This window comes from Anopheles maculipalpis, chromosome 3RL (genome assembly GCF_943734695.1).
Source record: "Anopheles maculipalpis chromosome 3RL, idAnoMacuDA_375_x, whole genome shotgun sequence".
NCBI lineage: Eukaryota > Metazoa > Arthropoda > Insecta > Diptera > Culicidae > Anopheles > Anopheles maculipalpis.
The window spans coordinates 19,242,314-19,269,780 of NC_064872.1; the positions used below are offsets into that span (position 1 = coordinate 19,242,314).

Genomic DNA, 27,467 nt, shown 5'->3' on the forward strand with positions numbered 1-27,467 from the left:
GTCTGTACTCTCCACAGACAACAGCAGTGATCAATTTCATTCCGTTGCAAAAGGAGTAAATTTTCAAACCAGCAAGACATGTGAGTAACTCCGCAGGATTTCACACAGGACATTGTAACACAATGCGACATATTTCTACTATGTCCGCTGGTGAGCAAAACCATAAACCATTGGCAGTTGCAGCATTGCTGGCAGATTGATCAGATAATGGAAAATTAAGTTGTTGAATCGTTTTCACTGTTTGTCCTGAGTTTCGGAAAAAGGGATTGTTAAAAATCAATCACAAATGAAGTTTTCAATGGATGAAGACAGTTCGACGGGTAAATCATGGAACCGATTGTCGACTCAATTGATCGGCCATCAAAAAAGCGTCTATTAACCGCACTGCCGGCGGTACGCTGGTATCGATCCGCCCCATTAGCAAATCAAAAAGATATAAATCTTTATTCTTTTCGTTTCGCATTGACTCGTTCTCTATCATTCCGTTTTGTGAGATGGTTCGATCTACGCTTTACAAAAAAAGCTTTCCTAGATAAAAAAACCCCAGGAATCTTTTTCTTGTATTTTTCATTTGATTTGAGATTGATTTTTATTTGTATTTTTTTTTTTTCATTTGATTTGAGATTGATTGAGTAAAGAGGTGACGCAAATACTCCACCTTTCTACTTGTTGGAGCATCCGGAGATTTTCGGTGTACAGTTGAGTTTGTTTGGCCAATTTAAAACGCCATCCCAAACGGTCATTATGGTTTGTTTGGCTTTCGCGGAAAGAATCTCCAGCAGTGAAGCGAAAGAAGCGCTCGAAGCGAACAGGAGCTACGGAGTACAAATGATAATGGCCAAATCATTACGATAATGAGCTGAAGTGAACCAATTTCACTTGTGATCGCTGCGATAAAGTTGTTTTGCATAATAACGGTTAAGTGATTGATATTTACAGCGAAACGATTTGAGGCAGTAAAAGAAGGGTGATTGCATCTACTTGAAGTAATTGGTGAAAATTAAATACCACCAAATCGGGAGAATGAACAATGGTCATGTTGCTTTCCACATCGATCGATCGATTCCCGAAATCCTGACCGCTTTGGTACCCGGGTATCATGTTCAACCAGGTTTTCGCGGTTGATTACCACACACGGACCGGTTCCCTTCCACCACCACCACTAGCAGTGGGCAAACGACAAAAAGGCTTTCGATTCGGCCGAAAAACCGATGTCAACAGTAATGAAATCAAATAAATACAATAATTGTTCAAGCGCGTTCTGATTGCCGCCATTAAGGCGCACAGTGAATACCCGGACCGAGAACCTGGTTGCGCGTCAAGTGCTTTATTTACGGTTCACTGTACCGGGAGTGGCAGGATGATGTTCGCACAGCAAACACACGGACACGGAATACAGCGAATGCATGGTAGGGCCCACGATGTAGGGTCCTTACCGGTACTGGAAAATGAACATTCTCTCTCCCGGTTTTTGGAAAATGGCAATACACTGGGGGAAAGAGAAGCCACCGTGAGGGTGGTATTTTCACTGTCGGGACATGATTATTGTCGTCCGGGCTTGATATCGAACGGTTTTCGGGGACATGAGGACATGGGCACAACCGCAGCCCCGTATAACCCCAAACATCGGAAATGATAAATGTTGATGCTATTAGTGAATTATTAAACAATTAATTTATACGCCCTAATCTGGTGTTGTGCGGGTGGTGATAAAAGGGGGAAGTTGACTCGTCTGCATATGTTGTGGATGAGCTTATCTGATGAGCTAATGCATGTGTGGGCTAATCCCGGTTGGCTGCTGTTGCAGCCCTGGAGCTTGGTGCTGTTTAAGCCTACTTGAGCCGGTCATGACAGGTCTGCAAGGGTGAGGGTCAGATTTGGGATGACATGGATTGTTAGTTGAGTTTGGGCAATTTTGTGCTCAAAGTACGTGTAAGGAATGCTATGCACTGTGGGATGTTGTAATGCTGATAGATGGACAATAAACAGTTAGAGTAAATATCTTTTCATATGCATTACAGAACGATTGTTTGAAATTACAGACTTATGATGATCGTTTAATGCTTATTATTCTGCTTATAATAACGATAATACTTATTTTCGTCAAGGCCGTCAATCAGGAAATAAAAAAAAGCTTTTTGATGTGTTTTAACCGAGGTAAAAGCATATCTTGCTTTTCATTTAATCTCTCAAAGAAAATAGCTCAAATATTCCCTATCCATCATACTGATTTGATGAATTCTGTATATCCTGCTGGAATCCTGAGAAGAAAATAGTCTTAAAATTTGACTTGGCGGCATTGTACTTTGAAAATGAGAAGAAACTATCTTTAATCTGTTTTTGAACTCCAAGATGAAGGCATTTACCGAATGGTCAACACCACTTGTGTTAACTAATCACAAATTTCTCAAGGCATTTTCTCCTTAGAAATTATCCATTATAAGTTCGATAAAATTATCCTTTTGAGTAAAAAAAAAGTTTAAATTTGATTGTTCATGTTCTGGGATATATTAAGGATCTGTCTTTAGATCCCAAAGAAGCTTTGATAAAACGAGATAAACGGCTGAAAATATGCAATTATCTTACATATTGCTTTTGTATTGTATAGACTAGGTTTTCTTTAATGCAAATTGTTTATACAATAAACAGCTTAATGCCTTTTAAATTTGCTCTAAAGAAGCACCAAATAATGTTCCTTATAAACTTGCAAATAAAGAAATTCGTTGGAAATATAGGGAAGCAAATGTGCATAAATTACCATCAGCAGCTCAAACCATTGCATTTAAGCAAACAAATGCTGAAACCTAGCCACACACTCACATAGCAGAAAATTACAATCACCAGGTAAACCCAGCGAGCCCGGCAAAACCTTACCGCGTCTCTTCCGGGTGAAACCATTTTAATTGGAATTTCGCCATCATCGTACTCATTATGATCATTGCCACGGATGCAGGAATGTCAATTATCTACGTACCACTGTCCGGTACGAATAATTGTCAAATATTTATCTCAACTCAGCGGCGTTTTTCGTCTTCTCCGCCTCGGAACGAGGGAATATCAGCCCTGTCAAGAGTGGATGAGATTTTCCAAACTCCCTCGGCACATTCTACGATTGTTTGCTGGAGGAATTTTTGCTGCGATTTAGTTGCCTTTGGGTGGATGATTTCAGTGTGTTGATGGTTGCAATAAGAAAAGTGTTGCTGACGTTGCATGGGAAGAAGCGTTTTGGGGGAGTGTGTCGAAAGATTTATACGACTTTTGATTTAAATAAACGCAACGTTTGCATATCTAACTCCATTTGCAATTGCTTTAAAGATTAGAAATTGCAAGTAAAATAATGCAATCACAAAATTCCATATCTCATAAAGCACCCTATTTGCACAAAATACTTAACTGCACGATAATCGCTGCACGACGTTTCGTGTAACACGAATTAAAATCACATTTATCGTAAACAAAATGATGGAGAAGAATAAAAAAAGGCAAGCTTTCCAATTCCACTTTACGACTCGCCTGCACGTAACTGCCTGCGTGTAACGAGCGGAGAAAACAAAACCAACTGCAATAATATTTTATTATCGTCATGAATTCATTATCATTTCACTGTTCAGCTTTTAAGCGAACGAGTGCACGGTAGGAACCGTTTTACCTGGTTGCAAACCGCGAAACCCCGGTCTTCTTAGTTTATCCGGTGTGTGTGGGTATATGTAACATCGAGAGGGCGGAAGTCCTTTGGTTGGTAGCTTAGGAAGGCATCGAGGGAGTTTATGTAGCGAGTTTTTCGAAATTGGCTTCCGATGCCGGTCTGGTGTTGGCAAAGTCAGCCCTTAATCATTTACTGTGAGAGGTTTAATTCTTTCGGTACACTTTTCCGGTCCAAATTGGCAACCGGATGCGTGGTGCATAGTTTATTGCTGGTGTACAAGAATTTGGAGTGTTATTTTTGCAGAGTTTAGTTTAAAAAACAGCTCACCTTCAAGGAAAAGTTTTTCTTTTTATTTAAATTGAAAAACAGATCCGGAAGTAGAAATTATGCATACATTTTTAATTATTACTACTAGCACTTTGTCTGTTTGAATTATCAGCGGTTAGTCCGGTCGAATCATGAAGAAGAAAGAAAGCTCTTTGAAAATCTACGTCATCAAAAACTCATAAAACAGTCTCATTCTAAGCTTAATGCAGCTTAAGCTAGCAAACGTAAAACAACGGAAGGACATAAGTACTGCCGAAATCATTGCCAAAATTAAACAAAGTTTTAAAAGTAGCGATCAACCATTAACGCTATGCCTATTTCTGTAGTAAAGAGTTTATTTCTGACTTTGGACGACGCAGCCCACTCTCTCTCTCTCTGTCTCTATCCAGTGTCCTGTGAAGTTGAGCTGCTATAAAAAGGCCACACGATTGGATCATTAGTCCTGATCTGCTGCTACGGCAAAGAGGGTAGGCATATCAGCAATTGAACGAGCCGGGAGAATGACAGTGACGCCCATTCGAATGGAACGCTCATAAAAATGCCAATCATAAAAAGGATATTCATAAAAGGTTTATCGACACTCAAGCTACTTTTTGCGTGGTTTCGGTGGTTTAGTGAAGCAACCAAACAGTTCATCATTAGCAGGATAATGTTTTATAGTGTTTTAATCTGTTTTTTCGCAAATACTTTGGACCGGGGCAACCGTTTTATTAGCTTGAGTTTGTGGTTCACAAATTAGAACTGAAGGAAAACAAAAGTCTGTGTCCATTGTGCGCACGTCGAAACGTTCCGATGATTGACTGGTTTCCGGGTGTGTTCCGTTCTTTTAGAAATTGCCAGCATTGTCGCCAAAAAAAAAAGGATTTTGCCCCCCAAACGGATAATTGTTTGAATGGACAGAAAGTAGTAAAAATTTAAGCAGTAAAAAGGGAATACCACGTTCCATCCTACCCTGAGGCAATTCATGCATAAAAGCACAGGAAAATGCACTGCTTTGTGAAGACGCAATTAAAAGGCACAAGACGGACCCGCTCGGTCGTAGAAAACTGGTGCGAGATTTGGCTGTGAGCCGTTGTTTGAAAGGTATACAAACACACAGAAAATGCCCTAGTGTACTAATAATCTACCATTCGCGTTACTTGAAAAGTTTGTGCATGTATCTTCGTATCGCCTCGGGAGGAAAAATCTGGGACTCTATCTTTCGTGCGCTGTGCCTGTAGGTGCGGTTGAGTGTGACGTTAAACAAAGTGGTAAAAACACCAACACGAACGTGAAGCAGACATCCGTAGGCAAATTGAAGCTAGATAGCAGTAGTGAAAAGCTAATCGACTGATGGCGCCTGAAGGAATGGATATAAGAAGTATGATAGGAGCGTGTGGGAGAGGGAGAGAGCGAGCAAAGTAGGACATTGTGTAAAAAAATTGGAACAAGGCAAAGGCCGTAGCCAGAGGATGCATAACTGAATAGGAAAGGGATTACCATTCGTAGCGTAATGCTCATTGTTCGTAGCTAAGTACCGAAACCGAGAAGGAATATTTTGAAGAATAGAAAACTGGTCGAAAGAATGGGGAAAGGTAGTTGAGTGTGTTAATGAAATAAAATGTTGGTTTTTATACACTTTTCCTACGTCAATGCTGTACCAGGCAAGGGTGTTTTGGGATTTGGTTTAACGGTTTCATGGGGATTGATGAATAATGGTAGCTTTGGTGTGGTATGGGAGATCAATTCTATCTGTGAGTGTACAAAAATGCTGCTGTGGATGAGAAATTCCAAGTAAAAGTTGATACACAAAACAAGAAAAAATGAAAGTGATACCTGTTAGGAATTTTGGTGATTGATTTAAATTTAGTTAAGGCACAACATTTTGCGATCACAAGCCAAAGAATAACTTCATTTAGAAAGAAACTCTCCTCTCATGCAATCTGGCAATCTGCAATTGATTAAAGACTTCTAGCGCAATGCTGTTGGGGAAACCGGGTGGAAAATTTAATTTCCACCCAAACAGCAAACTAAATCATGTAGTTCAATTGTGCTGCCACTAATGAGCTACATACCGGGAGGTGGTTGTGTCTTAGCAGTCCTAACACCGCGAAGGCATCCAAAGCACAGAACCGAAAGCTGTTTACTGCATTCGTGCCTTGCAGTGCATCCGTGCCCGCCAGCCGAGGCTTAAAGTATTTAGTCTTGAGAGTGAAGAAACTAATTGAAAATAACGAAACTTTCGCTCCCGCTCGTTTCGTTTGTTCGCACCACCTTAGATGCTAGATGCTTTTGAGATTTTCCAACAGTCCGGTAGGGAAAAGAGAGAGAGAGCGAAAAAAAACATGGCTTTGGAATTAAAAACTTTTAATCTTCAGCCAGGGCATATTGCGAGGCGGAGCTGGTGTTTTGTTCTCCTTCTTGCTGCTACACGCTACATACACCGCATCTCGTATGCATTAGCTTTCCGGATGCAGTTTTTCATAGCTTTTCCGTACAGGTGAGGTGATTTTTTTTCTAGTCTATATCACATTTTCTCTGCAAGTAGTAATTCGTAGAAATTTCCTGGTCTTGTTCTCACAAAGGATTATCGTTTCCCTTTAGAGTATAAGGGAGGGTTTTTTTTCCCTGTATTTGGTTCTACTTGAAAGGTACAACAGAAAAAGAGGATGCATTTCCAAGAAAAAAGATTGTGTGTGACCTATCTTATTCATATATTAATCTTAAGGTTTTGGCTTTATGGAAACTCTGTGGAAAATAGAAAGAAATCGCATTAGAAAGTTAAAGAATTTTCAATCTCCACTTAAAAAGAGTTGCACAAAGCATTCAGAAAATCTTTCAGTTTTATCTAGGTCAACTAAATCTGGCTACCTTTAAGGTAAGTACGATACTTCAAATTTAATTCAGGGTAGAAATCAACAAAAATCGTTCCACAAACCCTCACTGCCTGCGAATCCTATTCACACGAACCTAAAAAACGGATAAGATTGTACTGAAAAATCCTGGCAAACTTCTCCCTGGGTATGATTAACACGATACATGAAAATTCACTTTTATCTAGCCACTCTGTCTAGAAGCACTCAAAAGAGCGACCGTTGCCACTAATCCAATGAGTGGTTGACTGGCAGGAGGTTTTTATTTTATTTTTGGTGGTTTAGTCAGTGTACCCTCACTCAACTGTTGTCAGTTGTTTTATCGAATGCGAGATGATGTCGTGCGAGGCCATACACTTTCCTTCAATTACTTCCAATCCCATCGAGCGCGACAACGTGTGTGCGTTCGGTCGTGTGACGTTGTTGTTATATCTCGTCCCCAGGATACAGGTACCAAGGAGTGGCGATAACATGAGGTGGCAGGAGGACTCGGAAAGCCCGGAGACATGTTATTCTTGACTGCATGACTGTGACGACACAGATAAAAACTGGACAGCAGCGAAACATACACAAACGCGTAAGCCAACCGATACTGCGCCAGTGTGACAGTTTTTCGGGGGGGGGGGGGGGGGGGGGGGGGGGGGGGTTACCCCATCGGGAACCTGAACCCGGTTGCAGCTGTTTTCATTTGACAAGGACATGAGGATGTTCGGAGTTCATTGTGCCCGGGTCGTCATATTTTTGATGTTCATTTTCGGTAGCGTTGTCCCTGTTTTTTTTTTTTTTTGAGCCCACCAGTCTCATCATCAGCTGCATCGGTTTACAGCGGGTCGTGTAAGTGTTTTTCTTCCCTGAGTAGAATGCCAGGGTAGCGAAATATAAAATTTAACTACATACATTGACAAACAAAAACAAGGACATCGTACATTCGATGACTCTGGAGAGAGTGGTGACCGTCGTCCTTATATGCAGAGCATCAAGTTTCCGGTTACAAGGGTACATTGTAACAGAAATTGTAGCTCGAAGTGTTGGTTTCCTTTTTTTTTGGAAAAATACCCTGAAATCGTGGAGTTTTAGCCGTGTGAGGGTCGGCATTGAGCATGGCAAGAAACAGCAAGACAGCAAGAGAGCTAACAATTTGTCAACGGTTTAGTCCAAGCTGTCGTGCATTCCGGTGTCGCATTTCAGACAAATGCAAAATTGTGTACATGCCACAGAAATGTAATACGTTATTGGCATTTTGTTAAGGACCCCCGGTGTATTTCCTTGCCATTTGAGAACCAGTGGTGAGTGAGTGGTGTTTTGTAGTTTTTATCCATCTTTATTGATCTCCCCACATGGATGGAACGGTCGATGTTAAGAAATGCTGTAGAACTATCACTTGAATCTCTGTGGAAAACTCTGTTTAAGATGCACTTGATGAAGCATGTCTCGATGCTTAACATCGGTTGTTAGATGTTATATCTGTCTAAAAAGCTTACCCACCGACAATACCAAGGACCTCTAGGACCTGCTACCCTATCTCTTATTATCTTGATTGGCTTTTGATGACGTTAGGTCACATGTGCATAAGAGGATTATTGCAGTACACGAACTGCTGCAGGTCCATTATTGATAAACTCCCAGAAGCTCCATTAATAGCTGTGCTTGATTGGACAGCTACAGCTGTAGTCGGTCTGTCCCGGACGGAGGTGGAATTTTATTATGACAAGCCTGTCAGCGACATGGCAAATCCACCGCCCACCAAGTCATCGATGAATAAATTTAACCATCAAAGGACGATTAATTGAAGCAATTTGTAGAGGGATAATAAATGTACAACAAGCCAACTGCAACTGTTTGCACTGGGTGTCTGTAACTTTTTTTTTTTTGTTGCAGTAACAGTGTCTGTATGATGAAGCACGTGTCAACAAATATGAAAAATAATCCAAACAGGAAGTGTGAGAAGCAGGACACACAGGACTTAGTAGATGAGCAACCATGCATGCACACCTTATGTGCCTTTGTGTCCTCGGGCTGAAGGTTTTATCTGTGTACCCGGCGGTTGACACATCGCGCAGGGAATATGGGTCCGATTTGCAAGCTTTCAATCCATGTCCAACCATGTGTTCGTGTCCCGAGCGTCCCTCGAGGTGGGGCGGGTGGTATAAGTGATTAATTACCTGTCGCATGTCCGGCCAGCAGATCCCTGGAGGATGAGCCCGGTTTCGTTGCGTTTACGCCGAGCGCACTGACACGCACGGAGAAGCGGGCGCCCGATTTTTGACGTTTCTCATTAATACCCTTGTACAGCCACGAGATGGCACACGGTATTGCGCCGAGATCTCCCGGGGGAGACGCGGCCGTGCCGAACATGGTGCGTGATTGACCTGCGAAACAAGAGAAAACAGATTATGGATTATTGTGAGCTCTTTTGCATGTAGTGCGTGTGTGTAGTTTTATTTAATTTCAAATTAATTAGTGTGATATTTTGACCAAAGCTGGCGCTATGGAAGAAAGGCTTCTGTCAAAGAGGTGTTAAGTAGATGTCACAATGACGTTTAGGAGATGAGCTATGAGAATTTTGAATAGTTTTTTTTGCCAGCAATTATTTTCCAGAAGATAGGATTTGAAAAATTTAAACAAGAACAAAAATAATTCTTAGCAAATGTAGAATGTGGTCTCTCAATGTCTCGTCTACGGCCGCTATTTCTATTGGAAGGCACGTCTATTGTATAATCCAAAGAATTGTTAAAACGAATGAGATTCAAGAGAAACAAAAAACAAAAACATCCCAATCCTCAATGCAAACACGATACGCAACATTCTACGCCCTAAGGGGGAGAGAAAGCCTACCGTTGTTGGAGGATCTACCATTTCAGAAGAACAAATTTTAAAACAAAAACTTCCAAATGCAATAAAAACGGGCAAACAACAATTCTCCATTCGAACCGTTTGAGCATCGATATATTGAGCGATGTATTTTTGTATTTTCCAGCTCACATTTTCCACTCTCCCCTATGGCCGGAAGCTACATATTGACATCCCTTTTAAATTTAGCCTACTCCTGTCCACAAGGGGCGCACGGTTATTACGCAGGCTATGGTTTTGTGCCGTACCATTTTACTTGTTTCGCACACACACACACCTATCAACGCTGTACTCCAAATGCTTTCACGCCCAATCCGTATGGAATGAGATGATGCTGCAAGCGATTTATCTTGCAGTGAAAGTGGAATAAATTTTCACCGCCCACCATGCGTCTCCATCGAAGTTGTGTTGCAAGCGAAAAAGATTTTTTTCGTTTGCAGTTTTCCTAGTAAAAGGCCTGTCGCGCTAGCAGTACAAGTGTAACCGGCAGCTGTGACAAAACTTGCGAATTAAAAAAGAAAAACAAGAACTTCGGCAGTACAGAGTGGGAGACAAAAAAAAATTGTTGTACAAAAGAAAGCAAACGTCTAGCAAACGAACGGCGACGTGCAACTTTGGCAAACGAAATGGTTTTTTGCATGTTGCACGGGTGTACAAGTTTTTTTTTCGATTCGCCTGTAGGGCGCGAAAGGGTCGTTTGTGGTCCGGTTTGAAGAAAGACACACACACACACTTCGTGGTGAAGTTGTGTGAGACGAGACGATCGGGGGATGGGGACATTTGACGAAACTTTGCGATTAAACTTTGTCCACTTTGGAACAATCTCGTCTGACATGCAAGGAACAAGCGATAGGGACAAATTGTGTGTCTATGTGTGAGTGAAACGAATGGTAAAGGTATAATCATAACAGCATGCAGAGACAGAGAGACACCGTTGCGCAAAGTGTCAACAGTGACGCAGTTGAAGTTCGTCTTTACTGCAGCGCTGGGATTTTTTTTTCCTTTATGTCTACATCTGTGCGTGGTGAAGATTTGACGACCGCTGCACGACAACGATGCACCTGGTTGCACGTTAAGCTCGGCTCCGCCCAAAGGGATGGACAATCTTGATACAGACCTGTTCTTGGAACGGATTGAAGCAGCAGATGTTGTATTACTTTGTTATGAAATTGTTAAGCCGTTTACACGTCCACAGTTCAGGACAAGTTTTAAGTAGTTTTGGTTGGTAAGGTAAACGATCGTAAGAGGGATTATAGACGTCGCTTTGCATTTGGTTTTGTGTGAGCCCAGACAAGCAGTGCATGATTGATCGTTCGAGAGGAGAGGCCTTTTAGCAGTGAAATGTTATAAAATAAATAGAAATAGTAGAAAAGCATACAGAAAATCAATTTAAACGCATCATACAACACACCTGCTCCTGGGTATCCTAGTGACAGCAGACAGCCATCTGAGCCTTCCAGTACGGCCGGTATCACCTCCGACAGTGCCGTCCCGCAGATATCTTGCTGTAAGGAGGGAAAGGAGAACAAGAGAAGGTTAAAATGTACGGCTCTGTATGGTTCAGTACAGGTGCATCACTATCAGCAATCGGTCGGATTATAGCTTTCACTAGTAATCCTTGAAATATTACTAATGCTTGAGCACTGTGAAAGCGGAGGGTGGTTCAATATTCCCACACCCAGATAGCTGCGTGGTCTCGATGCAATCGGAAGCAAAGTTTGCACTAACACCTGCTTCTCATCGTTAAATTAACACCGTTACATCGATTCCAAGGGAAGGCGTTCGCTTTGACACCAGCGAACTACGGACGACTACGGTCGTCTCTATGAGTCTGGAGATGATTTCGTATTTAGATCACGTTTTTCATTAGCCAACTTTTTGTCACCTTGGCCGTTATTATCATATTTCGTGCAATGATGGGTTTTTGCGGGACGATGATAAAGCTGATGGTGGATAGTGTCGTAACGGTAGCGTCTGGCAGATGGTCACAATGGTATGGTGTGTTGAGGGTGTTTTACGTCGACGCGACGGAAGACGTGAAGCATATTTGCCATCTTTTGTGTGCGAAAGGTAACGTTGAAGGTAAGGCTTTATTACTGTAGAATAATCGTGCCGATAGCAAGGTAACGAGCTGATTTTAGTTGGTTAAAAATTCGGAACTGTATCCCTTTACATCAGTTTATAAGGCAAACTCCTAAAAGTATGCAAACTGATTTGTTTTGTAATTTTCACTAAAAGAACCATGAAGCAACAGTAAAATAAAAGGAGTCAAACACTATGTTGTTCTATTATCAAACAGTGTGACGCCATTAAAAATACTTCGTGTGAAAAAACACGCATTTTCGATTATTTTCCCTGACTTCATTCTCTGATAAGAGTAAATGGTCCTCCTGGAAGAGTTCTAGAGTTAACCATCACGGAACCATTATTGATGTGAGTCCTATCCATCCACCGAATCGACGTACAAGTTGAGCTGTTTTGACAGCGTTAATGGACGGTAACGGGCAGCTGACTGTGCTCGATTTTCCATCCATGGGATCGAATATTTTATGACCCGCACTCGATTACGCTTTAAATAATATCTCAAATTCGTGCGATTCGTCTGGCCGCTTCGGATCCCTCGGTAAGTTTTGTGAGGGGTTCGTATCACACTACCTAACCAAGAAAAAAAAGGGATCTAGAATTTCCTACATTCCTAAAAACAGGGGAAAGCTTGTTCCATTTCCCAGTGTAAACGAGGGTAGAATTGAACCAGTTTGCCGTGCTTGTGCAGTTTACAGCCCATTAACTTTGCCGAGGTGTGATCAGTGGGCACATCAATTATGCACCATAAGTAAACCGGTGATGTGGTCATGGACATATTCGCCGGCACACCGTGCTTGGGATGGCTTGGCTTGACTTGATTGAATATCGTTAAGAACATTGGGGTTGGGGTGCGCTTGTGTGCGGTTGAACGCTGGAACTCAAATGAGCTGGAAGAGAACAATCTGTGTTGTATGTTGTCGCGTAAAACAGTGGCACACTTGTGTCCATGAAGTTGGCAGCAGCATGGAAACACTGAACTTTAGCTAAAAGTTTTACAGAAACAGGTGACTCGTTTAGTTTACTGCATACCTTCAGGCGGAAGGCGTTAAAAAAGAAAATGTTGAAAATGTTCATTTGAAAAATGAAAAATTTGGAACCAATAACGCTCCTTCGGATTTCCATAGTTGTATGCTTGCATACATTTAGACTTCGTATACTCTAAATAAGTCTGCTCTTTTCTTGCACCAGAGTGTGCAACCAAACCAAGACCCCTTGTGCACGATTCGACTCCGATAGCACTCCTTGATTAGTTGATTAGATTGCAACCGACGCCGACTGCTGCTACTGATGGACTGCACTGATACGTGCAAACATTGGAACGTCGGAACATACCTGCGAGTCCTCGGTCGTAAATAATGCATCGAATGCAAACATTTTCGGTGCGGAAACCATCGGGCCCCGTTCGGATGGGGCCATCGTTGCACTGCTTTGCGTTTCCGTTAGCGTCACCTGACGCTTCTTCTTGTCCACGGTCAGGTAGGTGGGTGTGCTTGTGCTGGATCCAGGCGCCGACTGGTCCTGCTGTTCGCTGGCAGACGCTTGCCTCGGTGGGTCATCGGACACTCGGAGCATGACTTTGACCTGGGAGCGAAAAAAAAGAAGAGCAAAAAACAGACAAATGGAAGTTGAAAATGTGTTGCTTAGGGAGCGAAAACTCATTTGTATTGGACAAGGACTAGGATTAGGCCCAGCTAGTACTAGGCACACAATGTGCACAAAAGGGGAAAATCTTGCATTTGAGAGTGAAAGGTTGCTTTCAAGGGGTTGGATGTTCTAGTTTCGGATCAGGTAGCGGGAAACCGTATTAGTGTCGACTGCCCTAGGGTGCCTGCATGTGATCTAACGAATTAAAATGTTATACGATTAATGTCACCTACGAGCATTGGGGAGATTGGAAGACTCGCCACGGAAGCAATGAAGCAGGAAGAGGGGGTAGAATTGGTGACAGTTTATTTATTTAGAACCATCAGTAGGTCCCCTTTCTTCGGGCGGTTCTAGCACAACTCCCTCCGTGGCGGAGACTCTCTGGTCAACAACTGGTCGACTGGTTTGCCGATTGCTTGCTGGGGAATGAGTTTACGAGTAGCGCAGAAACAGAACCAAATCGGAGCACAAAAGGGATGAACAAACTTCGTAAAAAGGGCGGTTACACCGGACACGCAGTGGTTTTGGTAATGAAAAATAACCACTTTAGTCGATATTTATGACCGTAACTGGGTGGTCCCGGTTTTACACCCGCTAAAGAGATAATGTATGTGTCGACGCGGGAAAACTGTCTGAGAATGGAAAATACTTTATGCGTCGTGGTGGTGGCATGGTTTTCTGTTTTCCACTGGTTTTGAGAAGGTTTTTTTGTTGAACACTCACTAATAATAAATTAGGATGCAGTAAAATCATTGTTTTATATTTGAGACAATATAAGTGATCACATATTTACCTCGACTATGTATGACTTAATAACCATATAACTCAATTTAAAAGTAAACTTATTTTTAAAAAATGATGGTATTATGGAAAACTTACTTCACTTATAGCAAAACAGACAAATGCCACTTAAACTTACAGCCTGCACAATATCGTCAGATTATTATCACCTGATGCATCTTACTGTCAAAAACAAGTGAAAAAAAACTTCCACCATAATGCTTTGCTGCCTAAAATATTATTGCCACTGCTTTTATCGCGAAATAAATCAGCTGTCTGAGTTGCTATAAAATGTGCCCCGTAGCTACGGCGTAGCGTGATTGGTGTAATTATGCATATGCTTTATGATTATGATTTTATAAATACCACCTGAATGATTGCGTTTTGTGGCCCACCATGACGAGTACCGTTGTCATTACGAACAAGGATACAGCGTACAGCGAGCATAAAGGTTTTTGTTGTTGTTTGGTTCCTGCCATAACGTCCTTCGAATTACCGAAAGGTGCCTAATAATATGCGCGTGAAAGTCCTATTAAATCTGCTTTATTCTCGTGTATTAATGGGCCTGCTGAGCATGTGAAATTGTGGGATTTTATTTTCCTTGCTAATGTCTCTGCCAAAGACGCAGGGAGGATAATACGAAGAAAAAAAAAAGCAAAAACTGCCTGATCAACTGGCGCCATCGTTAATGTTCGAAAGCAATCGTAGCCAACCATTTTATAGCTCTTTGTTTACGGTCCTGTTTATGGTCGTTACGTTTACGTGTGAGTGTTTACATATGAATGGCTATAATTTAATGTCACTCTCCTACAGCGCGCTTGTGTGAGGGCTTGTGTCTACAGGTGATTTAGAAGGACAGAGAAAATTCTGACCCATGTTAACAAAAGCATGAGTATGGATCGATATTTTCTTCCAGTCCATTTTCCACTTTCCAATGTCAGAAATGGTTTGGAATGTGTTCAAATAGAAAGGAGAAAATTTTCGTTCTACCACCAAGTCATTAAAGCAACACGTCTAAATCGATTGCACGGAAGGAACCGTACTACAACTCGCAAAGAAAATAAGCTTTACAAGCGAAAATCGTTGTATCTTAATAAGATAACCAGGGCTCCGTGTCTCGATTTTGTTAGGCTTTGTGGTTTATAGTCGAGGGGTGTATGTGTGTGTGGTCTACAAGTGACACTGACAATTGATTTAGCGAACCGTAAAAACCTATCACCAACCCTGTTGGGGTTTTCTTGAGGCGAGAAAAGTTTAGCACGAAGCATCGGTCTACAGCTTTATAGGGTGAAATTTTTTCCCTGTCGTTTGGCTTTCGTTTCCGTCTTTCTAGAAGGTTGAAAGGTTCTGACCCTGCAGATGAAACACGGTTTATTTTTATTTGGTTTAACTAGGTGGAGAGATAATTTACCAGAATTCAAACAGTCTCATTGCATAGTTTTGTCATTACTTCGTACATGTTGAAAGGATAGTATAAAATAGATCGTTATGTTAACGTTTGGAGCGGGTTCGAAAAAAAGTTGACTGTAGTTGATCATTGCATTAAAATATTTTTTCATTTACTCTATTTAAATTTAGCGGAAATACAAATAATTTAATGATAATAGTAATAGTGAATTTGTGGGACAAAATACCTTGCCTATATATCCAAAACATTTTGAAATAAAATAGGCTTATCGTCAACTTTAAATGGACTAGATTAAATAATAAGCTTTCATCACTATTTAATTTTTTTACCATGAATATGTAGAATGTCTGTGCTGTATAAATTTGTGTAAAAATTTAACTAACAAACCAACAAGTATATGTGAACGTTAGAATGCGATGCCGACCTTGTCGAGCTTGGAGCATCACTGATGGACTGCACCGGAGAACACTGTACACAGACAAAATCTTGTTTGTGCTGACCACGAAATAGTTGTTGTTTCGTTGCAGTCCAGGCTCCAATCAAAAGGTCAAAAATAGATGGCCCTAGACACAAAAATAGCCAAAAATTGGAATATACCATGTACCTTCGATGCAATAGCCACAGCAATAGCACCGGACCAACAACATTCTTAGCATGCCCGCGATAGGGCAAATAACGGGGAAGAAATGCCTTCTTAATATTTCGTATGTTACACATTGTCATTACATGCGATGGTGGCAATACGACGGTTAGCTTTTTTTTTTATTCATAAGGGACGGCCAGGCCGTATTGCTACGACGGTTAGCTGTTATACTAGAAAATAAATAAATAAATATTTGTGAACAATCCATTAAATTTATTGTACTCAATTATGACGGCTCTACGCCTTATTGTCATCGAACAATAACTGTTGCAAATCTGAATTTTTTGTCTAACGTATCCAGAACAATCTAATTCAAAATAAGACTTACTACACTGTAGAATACAGCAGACTAGCCTATGATGTTTAGTTTGTCGAGATAGATTGATTTGTCCACACATAATTAACTTAATTCAATTAACTTTGTGGGTTTTCCTGGAACGCATGCTCCTTTTCCCGGAACCGTTCCGATCAATCTTTGACTATCGAGTACACCCTCCTAAGGGATGGTTATTCGCCTAATAAATGCATTCTCGAAAGGAATTTTCCCTCCAGACGCTCTTCTCGCTTTTACGCTGTGAGCTCAATGTACCCACCCTTGTTGGGTTGTAAGGGAATACAGCACGCGAAGCATTATTTTCTTCGGTCATTAAGACTTTTCCCCCTTAGTTTTTCTTCTTCGTGTTACAGAGTACTGGAAAAGGGAAAACTCTCCCATGTTTTCCTTTTCTCCTGCACCCTTGAGGAATGCATTTTTCAATGAGGTCATCAATGTGTACTTTTTCTTCCTTGTTTTCTCTGCCCCTTCGAACGGTGAAAGGCACCCCATACAAGACGACGGTTTGTGATCGATTAATTAATCGAGATTTGACCCCTAGCGAGAGATTCTTATAAGCCGGTGGAATGTTGGATGGAACGAATCGATGCAAGGCACGTTGGTGTAATGAAATTTAATGCGTCAAATTGAGTCAATTCCCATTTGCGAGAGGGTGTGCATATTATTGGAATGTGCGCTTCAAGTGCGCTTGGTGGAGCGGTGCAGATTATTTCGTTGTTTTGCAGCAAGAGCTATGCGTGCTGTGCTGACGGTGACAGCTGAGTATTTCTTAGATTCGTTTAGAAACTTTCGCTTAACCAAATTGAAGCGGCACTTTACAACCATCAAGCAGAATGCGAGAAGCAAAATGGGGAAGTGTTGTTAAAGTTCAACAATCCGTTTGCAAAAGTTCAAAGATTCGCTCTTCTTTTCAGCGTCCGGCGTGAGGGTTTTTTTTTGCGGTAGAACTCCTATTTACAACATTTTCTACCCTCTTTTTTAGATTTTTTTTTCTTTAGCAAAACTTTACCAACACGCCATGTTTTGTTTTTCTTCGGGCAAAAGTGTCAGACGGAAAGCAAAAGAAGGAAACAGAAGGAAAAAAGACACTTCCTCATATTGTTTCGTTTTCCATTTTTCCGACAGCAAGTTTGCGTCTGTGTTGTTGTGTAAAAGTTTAACTGTGTCTTTATTTGATTTCTTCTCAGTATTTTTGTCCTCCTGGTACAGAACTTCCAGTGACACGTGGTTACGAGCTTGTCGCGTGAGCACTGAATACGAGCGCCTTGAATGTAAACCGAATGAGCCAAACAGGAAAGTTAGCACCGGAAAAGGCAACCAACCGCCACAAATTGGAAGACGCGGTGACATTTGGGGGAAACCCACTAATAGAAGTAACGGCAAAAACTGTGACAGCTCCACTAGGAAATGGCCGGCATGTAATACCAAAAAAGCACGCAGGAAAACAAAATAAAGCATGCTGCACAGTACCGTAGAATGACAAGGTGTCCTTCTGCTTCTTAGGATTTGCTCCTGCACGGCACTGGTCCTAAAGAGTATTTTTTGTTCCTTCCATCCGTAACTAGCTGGCGTTTGCACGTGCCACCATGCTCACGTTTTAAAACACCTTAGTGGAATAGGAAAAGAAATTTAAAGTAATGGATTCTTTCCGTTACCGACCCTTCTACTACCGGCGCTTCCAAACACCTTTCCAAATAGAACATGATTTGCAGAAAATCGAAACTGCCACAATCTGACTGCCTGTCTGACGCTGTAGGTGAGAATGAGTCGTCTTCGGTACCTGCCGCTTCCTCGGTTGCAGATTTAATTTGATGTTTATTTAATTTGAAACGAGTGGTTCGAACTTTACCGTCACACCTTTTGCCGTTTGCTGTGTCGTGCGAACGTTGGACAAGGAACTGCTCGTTTTCAGTTTTGATACTGTTGGAGGGGAAAGGGTATGATTTGATGAACGAATAGGTGAGGCAAAATTAACTTCAGGTGTGTTGTGATTGGTGGTTCCATGATACTTTTTGAGGAAAAGCTTTTTGTTTCATGTAGACGAAATGATAAGTTTCACTCTGGAGTCAATAAAATGGAGTGTGCTTTAAAAGAGTTGTTTGGAGTGTCTGATGAATCGAACAAAGTCTCAAAGGATTTAAACTCAATTCTTCCTCTAGCTGGAAGCTCAAATTTCAACAACTCAAGGACCTTAGCTAATGAACTCTTGTGTCCATGAATGTATATACTTGAATAAATTTGGCTGCACTATTTTGCTAAAATCATTACACAATGGAGCCTCATTAAACAGGGCTATCGCATAGCCACTGAGTAATGTTCAAATATTCTTCATCTTCTTGGCTTGCTCAGGGTTGAGCACGTCGCGAAGACATGGCCATCAGGCAGGTCACCAATCCGTTTCCTTGGAACTTGGTCTTGGGCTGCAGCATTCCTTACACGGGTGCATTCGATCACCTTTCGATGGATATGTTTGACTCCAATTGATACAGCCAACGGGTTGCTGACGAGCACCTTCCCGATAAACCCGACATCGTCAACAAGTGTCCCAGCCTATGGATCCTTCCAGCTTTGACAACTGGCAGGGTATCGACTCAGCTATTTGCTGGTTTGAAAGATATTCAAGATCCTGTTTGCTGAAGAAAAATGATCTTTAATGCAGTATGAATGAATATTTTCCCTCAGCTTGTTAAGAAAAAGTATTTTTGAAAATTTGCAAAAAATAATTCTTTATTTAATTTTTTGTTGAGTGTTCTGAAAAATGTATTTTTAAACTTAGAAGAATCTGAGGATCAAGCCCCGTCATAACGTTACCGCTGCAATGTTAGGATTATCTTCGTTTTTGGTAAAACAATCTCAAAAGACTTGTTCAATTTTGACCTGATTAGTATTAGTTAGCTAGCAAGTCCTGTGTCAAAGCGACTGTTTGGTCTAGATTCGATACCTTGTTCTAACGTACAAGTATGAAGTGAACCAATTTGTTTTAAAAATATCTCTCTATTTACCATCCACCAGCTTCTTTTCGTGGTTGATTCTGTTTCTTCTTCTCTTTATAGAAGTTTTTTCTGGATCCAGCTTGCTTTCTGGAATGTTTTCATTCATTTAATAAATTTTAATACCTTTGATGTGAGATTCACCATTCGCATAAACATGCCAAACTTTTCCTATTCATAACTTTATCTTCTTCCAGCTATGGCTTATAGTTTAAGAGGTAGTACTAGGACCAACCCACAAAAAAAAACTCCTTCAAGTCGTGTACCTTAAAAGTGAGCTTCTTAAGCATTCAAAAGTTGTACCTTGGTTAAACATTCTTGTTGCACTTCGCGACTCAAGGAAAACACAGAGGAATCATTTTACTTTGAATAAACATCGTACATAATTTTGAGAACAGACTCCATCGCTACTTGAAAGATGAAACTCAATAGAAAAAATAACGAACAAAACGTTTTTGAATATTTAAACAAAACATTTGGAAAGCGAAGCATGTTTCTCTTTTCCCACTGGTTCATCGTTTCAGGTGCACCCACAAACTGTGCCGTACCCGGCGAAGAAAGTCTCAGTGGAAACAGTGTCTGATGGTTTTTGCAGTAAAAGTTTTGCTGTGAGTTACTTTGGTTAGCTTGAGCTTGCAGCAGAGATACCGCACCCGAATGATGCAATATTTTTGGCATCTTTATGAAGTTGAATGCTGCATCGACGTCGAGGCACATAATTGGACAAAAGAGCAACGCAGGGCATGGGCTTGCATGGTGGGAACCAAGCGACAAGGTTTGCTGGTTTAGTGAAGGAGTAAGTTTCGTCTATTATTGCTAAAGTGAAATCATAAATAATAATTAAAACACATGGGCAAAGTTCATGTGCTGAAAGCTCTGGTGTTAGAGTTCACTCGGGGGAGTCGGCGATCGGATGGTATGATGTATGATGTGTGTGTGTGTTTTTGCGTTCTTATGGTTCGCTAGTACCTGTTACCAAGATAAAGTTGTTTAACACATTGGTTTTTCACTTTATGCACTGTAGGGTGATTATTTATGTTTTCTGGCGGGAAGTGTATCAGTAAGTAGTGTGTCCGCAATGAAGAATTGTTGTGCATTGGGGAGAAATTGTAGAGGATGAAACCAAGCACAGCAATAACATATAACATATAATTTGTACTATCTCCAAATAAAAGATCAAAAATCATAGACTATACCAGGAAAGTCCCCAAAAATGTAATCGTGAAACGGATTTCTCAAGAGAAAAAGCCAATAGAAAAATGTTACTTGATATCTTTTTTTTCTCTGTTCCCTTCAAGCACCAGAAGTAAAGAAAAAGAAAAGGTGACTGTAATCAAATTCCGTATTCCACCGTAAAAGGCAAACTCTCTTACAGCATGAGGTTCGCCAAGCCGCTACCGCAAAATGTTTGCCTACGGCCATCTCTGCCGGTATCGATTCATACGCAACGATACGCCACGGTAAACTTCTGCCCGCCATTGCAAAGGCGGGCCTCCCAGCATTGTCAACCGAGGAAAAGCGAGAGGCCTACGTGAAAAGTGGGACCCACACAGAGCACAATGCTTTCCTGATGAAGATTTCTCCTGGTAAGTCTTTTGCGTGCGTGGAGCTGTCAGGTATGGCGCGGTGAGGTACTTTTGTATAAATTAGCCGGCAGCGATCTTATCAGGAACGCTTCGCTCAGTGTGTATCAACAGTGGCTGAGGTTCAGAAAGGCTGGGGAGGCCCAGGGAACGAGACAGAGAGTCGACTTTTTCGTCGGCTTCGGAATCTGAACCCCGGAGGGTTTGGATCCTTTAATTTGAAATTTAAATATAAATTTTCAGCTTATCTAAACGATGTCAAACGCTGCAGGATCGCTTGAGGTTTTTTGGAAACTTGCCCGGTGCGGAATATCGAGCGAGGATCGTCTATGTTGCTCTTTTGCATCGTGGCCGTAATAGAGAGCCGACTGTGGTTGCCGGAGTTGTTCGGGCCAGTGTGTGAACATTTATCCCGGTCTTGTCGCCTGTTTAAAGATGTGTAAACAATCGGATTTACCGTGAATAAGGTGGTAGCTTCTGTGGTAGACAAACAGGTAGACGTCCAATAGACGCCCAAATGTATGCAATCGAGCTTGACATGACGAGCTTATTGACTATAGGTCCGATGCGCTGCAAACATACACGAGCGTGGAGAGAGGGAACAGGTAAATTGTAAATCCTTCTTAGCGGATGGTTGTATTCATCAAACACCTTTCCCCTCGTCTCTTTTCCTTCCACGCCGGCCGGAAAAAAAATGCTCAACGTATGCAGTGGCACAGAACGGCGGAATGAAAATTTCACGGTGAATTTACTTCTTTTCTGGATCTATGTGGTGGTCTATTTTCGTATGGAAGTCTAAGAACCTATTTTATTCCCATGCCTCGGAAAGGTCAGGGTGATGAAGAAGAAGAAATAAAGGATGGAGCGCGTGTGGGAAGACGTGAAGTTGCATTGAAAGTATATGCAAAAGGAAGCACCGGCAGCTAGAATCGATTTTCGGGGAAGATAAATTCTCCCACATGCAAACACACGCCCTACCAGCAGCTTAAAATATATGCAACCAGACAGTAGAGTTCTGCCTACGGGAACCGATAGAGGGAGTGAGAAATATCTTCCCCAACTTATGGTGAATGTCTTCAGCACGTTAGGCAGTAAGGGAATTGGGCAGGTTGTTGAAACGCTTGCTAGGAGGATAGAAGGATGCGGTAAAACGCAGCCCCCCAAATACCGCAGAACCAAGCTCCAACCCAAACACACGTATCCGTGTGCCTGGTGCTAGCCCTGTGTGCCTTGGTGCGTATGTAAAAGGATAATGGAACCAAGGCACAATCGAGATTTGTTAGATGGCTGCCATTTCCCGGATATGGAGGTTCTGCGGGACCGACCGGTCGAATCATCTGTTTTGCATCTCGCATCCTCCATTCAAAACGGCGTCGGATAAAGATCTGCCTATTCACCAGAGCCTAGAGGTTGGGTTGTTGTATTTATATCGATGCGCCATTTACGAGTTGGAGGGGGCTCAAGACACATGGGTGGGAAGCCATGGGAAAATCCGAAAAATAATCAATGGGTGCAAAGGTACCCGGTTTGTGAAATCTTGAGCAAGGTTGTTGGTTGGGAAGATTTGGTTAAAAATGTTATGAAATCAGATTGCTGACGAGTGGAGCATGAGAACTGGAACGGTGTCTTAAATTTTGCATAATCGGAGAAAATTTGATGAGTTTTATCGAGCTGTCGGTAAGTGTGTTGCCTGCACCGACATTCCAGGCAGAAGCAATCGGAATGAGAACAAGGAATGCTAATGATCCAAATCGATGAATAAATGAAAACCGAGAAAAGAGTCATCTGCAAATCTACTTATATAAAGAAGATAATCATGCATGAAAATACTCTCTAAAGGTAGTTAGTTGATGGAGGCGTAATGTTTGGGGAAAAAACTTTCCCTCAATTCAGAATTCTAATCAACAATGCCACAGCCCAGGTTTGATCGCAATAGTTTGAAGCATTTTATATTTATATATTCCTCGCAAGAATCGAAACAATCTTCCCCTGAAAAGTCGTGAAAACTTTGAAGGATTTTTGTCTTGAAAGTTTATCATTTTCCGAGACCCAAGCTACTTGAGGCACGTTCCGCAAGTAAATCGGGTGCACTTGAACCGATGTGAAAATGGGAAGCTAGTCATCGGTTTCTATTCGTTCTTGACGAGTTGAGCAGTTCGGTTTGATAAAAAAGGAGTAAAGAACATTTGAGCAGGGAAATTGAAAATAGAGGACAGGAGCTGATGGTGGTGGAGTATTTTGTTGGGATCAAAGTTGGGACGAAGAAAACTGAGGGCGAAATAGCACTAATGACTGAATAAGGAATGATGAACAGATTCCATGTGCTAACCCTTGTAAAAGCAAGAAAATTGTTGTGTAAATAGAATAAATTTAGAGGTTTTAAAAAACATATTTTAATATTTTTGATATTATGAGATGAAATGCTCTCCATACAAACTGACTGTGAAAACTAGCCAGCGCCTAAAGCATTGGATTGTTGTCCGAAAAACGAATTAGATTTGAGCATTTGTCCGAAAAATAGTTACTTTTGGTTATTTACGAGTTTCTTTGGCAAAGTCAGCTCGTGTCAACGATGCTCTTGGAATATAAAAAAAATAGTTTAAGTTACCTCGATAAGGAATCAACAAAAGTTTTTTTTTCAGATATGCACTAATATTTCTGCACTTTAATTATCATTTAAAAAATCAATCTGTCTAATTGATACATTAATTTTTAATTGCCTCGTGATGAGTTTTTCTGTTTCATTTTTATTGTTTACAAATGTATGACCGTTGGACCGAATTGGCGGACGACGGCGCGGGATCTTGATCGGTTCCGGCTGCGACAGGCCAATACCGCAAAGCGTTTGTATCTAATTTGCAGGCTTAAGTCATCATACACCCCGATACTAGAGATTTGAAAACAAAACGCCGAAAGTAATGCAATTTATAAATAAGCTTGATACCGCCTGAATAGGACATTCGGTAAGGCTTTATCATATGGGTATGCTTTAAAATAAAATCTAGAACCGTTCACAAAGGTACGGTTTCTCTTTTTATCGTCCCAGGATTAGAATTTGATGGAAGGGTTTTTGTTCTAGAGCCTGGCTTGGAGTCTTTCATTTCCTTGACTTTCCTGCATTCTACGCACAAATGATAAACCTTCCAAAATATGGGGGAAGAAACAAACCAACGCAAAGAGCCAATCAAATCGAAAAAGGTCGGATGGATAGCAGCAGCAGCAGCAGGACCGACCCACTTGCTTAATGTTTCGTAAACAAGTACATACCGCTGCTACGCCACCATATCTCGCCTGCACTGTGCCGGCGTACAGGAAGATGACGATGATTTGCAGGAAAAGTCCGTCATTCAAGATAATGAATTTTTAAATTTTGACCCCTCTAGTACGTGTAGCGGAGGAGTAGCATATAACATTGCCTCCAAGTAGACGTCACATTTTGACGTGAAGTAATCCCGCCGGTTTTACGTGTCCAATATTCAAGTTCAGATGAGTTTCGTTCGTATCGCTGCAAACTTTGCTTCCCTGCTGTACTGAGCGATAAATGCGCCTCCATCATTGTTGCTGACTGTTGCCAGCTAACGCTGGTGGATACTTTTTCCCGATCGACGGCGGAAATGCGGCGGAATTAGTAAGTGCTCAAGTTTAATTAAGCAAATACACTGGCCAGGATTTATTGTGTTCATGATGCATGACGTGAATAGTCGTAAAATTTTATTTTCTCCTCCACCATCGTACCGGAACTTCGCTGTTGGTCCATGAAGTTGTCCACCGGGTCTGGACCAGGGTGCTGTAAAACGGGGAGTGGAAAAGTGTGCGAAGCGGACCCGTACACACAAATATGGCCATAAATTATTTCTAATTAATTTCCCTTTTCCGACGATGGCAATTTTTCGGGCAACCAGAAATGCTCCCTTTGTGTGTATGTGCTCGTGGACTAGGGTTGTGCAAGAGCACAGCCCAACGTACTGATGTCACTCGGTGACAGGATTCTATGCTTCTACCCACTCCATCACGAATTGTGGTGGAATGTAGCAGCAAACTTGGAAACCGAAATTGAATTGGAAAACTTTCCATCGCGCGGTTGTGAACGATGATTGTGATGATGAAGCGGAGTCATGATGTGGAGGAAGTTATTGCTGTTAAGTAAGGAATAACGTTAAGACACCTTCTACCTGTAGGGGGACACTCATCTTGAAATTATTTTGACTCATCATGAAGTACAACGAAGCACTCCCATGGAGTAAAATTCGGGGAAATAATTCCAAACAAAACCGGGAATGACGCACGTCTCTCACATCTAAGAACGCGTAAAATCTGTCCAAAGATTTTGTATTCCCTCGTCTTCCTTCCTAAGAAACGCTGCCAACGCAGCCGGTGTCTTATCGTCGATCTGTTTGCACTCAATTACGGGAATAAATAGTGCTTGAGAATGTAAACAGTGTCATATCTAATTGTCTGAATGTTGGGTCGTACAGTCGTGCCGTTCATATGTCGCCTGTTTCCCCCCGGAAAGAAGGTGAAGTTTTTGACTGCTCAAGATTGCTGGTTCTACTGTGTCTTTTGCTGGTTAGAAACCAGAAGAAGCGCGCTCTTTCTGACAGGGTGAGAAATTTGAATAATCCTCGTTGTGAGGTTTTGTGTGAACGAATCTAGGTGGCAGCTTGTTGGTTTGAGATTTGCATTCATTTGAGAAGGGTGACGGTTAACAATGCGTCTAAGCGTTCTTCATTTCAGGGTTTGCAGCGATTGTGGTAGTTGTTGAAGCAAAGTGAGTGTTGAGTGAAATGCGTTTTATGTGATTTTTTTTATGATTGCTTGAATGGCGCAAAAACAGCTGTGAAATTGATCAATAAGAACTTTTAAGCGTTGGCAGTATTACTTTTGTAAACTTACACTTACATTAGCAATACAAATTAAATAAATTTAGGCAGCGTTCTCTCTTTCAAAGTCGAAAAACCTCCTAAAATAACGTTGAAAATTTTGAAACGAAAGCTTAGATTAAGCGAAGGATCAAAATTGATTTCCTGCTTTTGAAGTAATGAAAGACTCGATCGGTTGTTAAATAATTCTATCTCGATATTAGTCGAATTCGTTCTGTATACTTGGCACTTGATACGCTAGAGGGTACCCCTAACACCCCATCGAGCGTTTCATATCATATGGACGCCCCCTCTTCTTCTTCTTCTTCTTCTTCAACCTCCTCCTCTTGACTTAACGACCTACTGCTAAGTTAAGCCGCCCATCTGATGGCTTGATAGACTCGCAGATACCACGTAGTTCCGCACGTCATCCGGACCGTCCCCCCATAGTGAGGACTGACTATCCAATTACATGGTATCGGCAAGTCTAGTAAGCCATTCAATGGCCGGCGTGACCTTAGAGGTCGTTAAGCCAAGAAGAAGAAGATACCACGTAGTTGTATAGTCCTCCTCAACTCGAGAGAACGGTTTGGATAGGATTGGAACCACGGTCCTGCCGTTCTGAAGACGGCGCCTTTGCCGCATCGTCACCGGGGCGCCCATCTTTAATAAAACTTTATAAATAGCTAAATGGAAACTTGGAAAATGTGCCACCATGAAAAGGCAGGCTTTGGACAGCGTTGATAGCTATTTACCTTAACACTTAAGCGGTAAATAAAATGTTTTTGTGACTGCTAAAAGCAATAGAACCATGAACTGTAGAATTGTTCGAGTGCAATTTGTGCGGTGTGAATACTTTTCGAATAGTTTGCAAAGAGGCCAACCGGAGCAGCAACACTACTCACCGCGAAGACAGTAGCGATACCTTAAATGTACGTACCAGACAACATTTCACACAGCATATTTGCACTCACTTGTGGCCATCGTACGAATCTGCCGCCCGGAGGCTCACATTGCTCCATACAAACGCTTTACGCTCCCGAAAGTGATATACGAATCCATTCATTCATCCATGCACTCCTTCCCGTTCCGTTGTTCAGCTATTCTCCGTGGAGAAAATGCTCCACCAAGTGTCATCGTTATCGTTGAGCCGAGGGAAATGTGGAGGAGGATGAGGAGAAAAGTGCAAAGTCGAGAGACTTTTCGCCTCCATTTAATTCCCGACTTTCGAGTCGCATGACAACCACCGCGCAGTGTAGGTGTGGGTCCGTGATGATGGTACTCGCGTGTAGCGTATCGTACACAAAAACACATTTGTCCTCACGATGCGACGACGAAGCCGGGAGGTTCGCTTTCCACCGGAAAGGAAAACAGAGAATGTCCTCCGCATTCGCGATGGAAAAGCTTGCTAGTGCCACGACGCGGAAACTCTCTCGCACACACACACACACTTACAGGGACACTAA

General features: G+C 41.7%; 2 protein-coding genes across 2 annotated transcripts in view; one reads left to right on the top strand and one right to left on the bottom strand.

Annotated features, from left to right (window-relative positions):
• The window catches only part of LOC126565319 (GILT-like protein 1), a 390,535-nt gene that overhangs the window by 175,503 nt on the left and 187,565 nt on the right, over positions 1-27,467 (top strand). The gene's annotated exons all lie outside the window — the stretch shown is intronic.
• LOC126560455 (kinesin-like protein CG14535) overlaps positions 1-27,467 on the bottom strand; it is a 108,384-nt gene that overhangs the window by 4,898 nt on the left and 76,019 nt on the right. The window contains exons 6-8 of the mRNA XM_050216414.1: positions 13,093-13,341; positions 11,087-11,180; positions 8,988-9,194 (exon numbers count right to left, since the gene is read on the bottom strand). Coding sequence (XP_050072371.1) covers positions 8,988-9,194; positions 11,087-11,180; positions 13,093-13,341 — 550 coding nt within the window. The remainder of the gene's footprint in view (positions 1-8,987; positions 9,195-11,086; positions 11,181-13,092; positions 13,342-27,467) is intronic.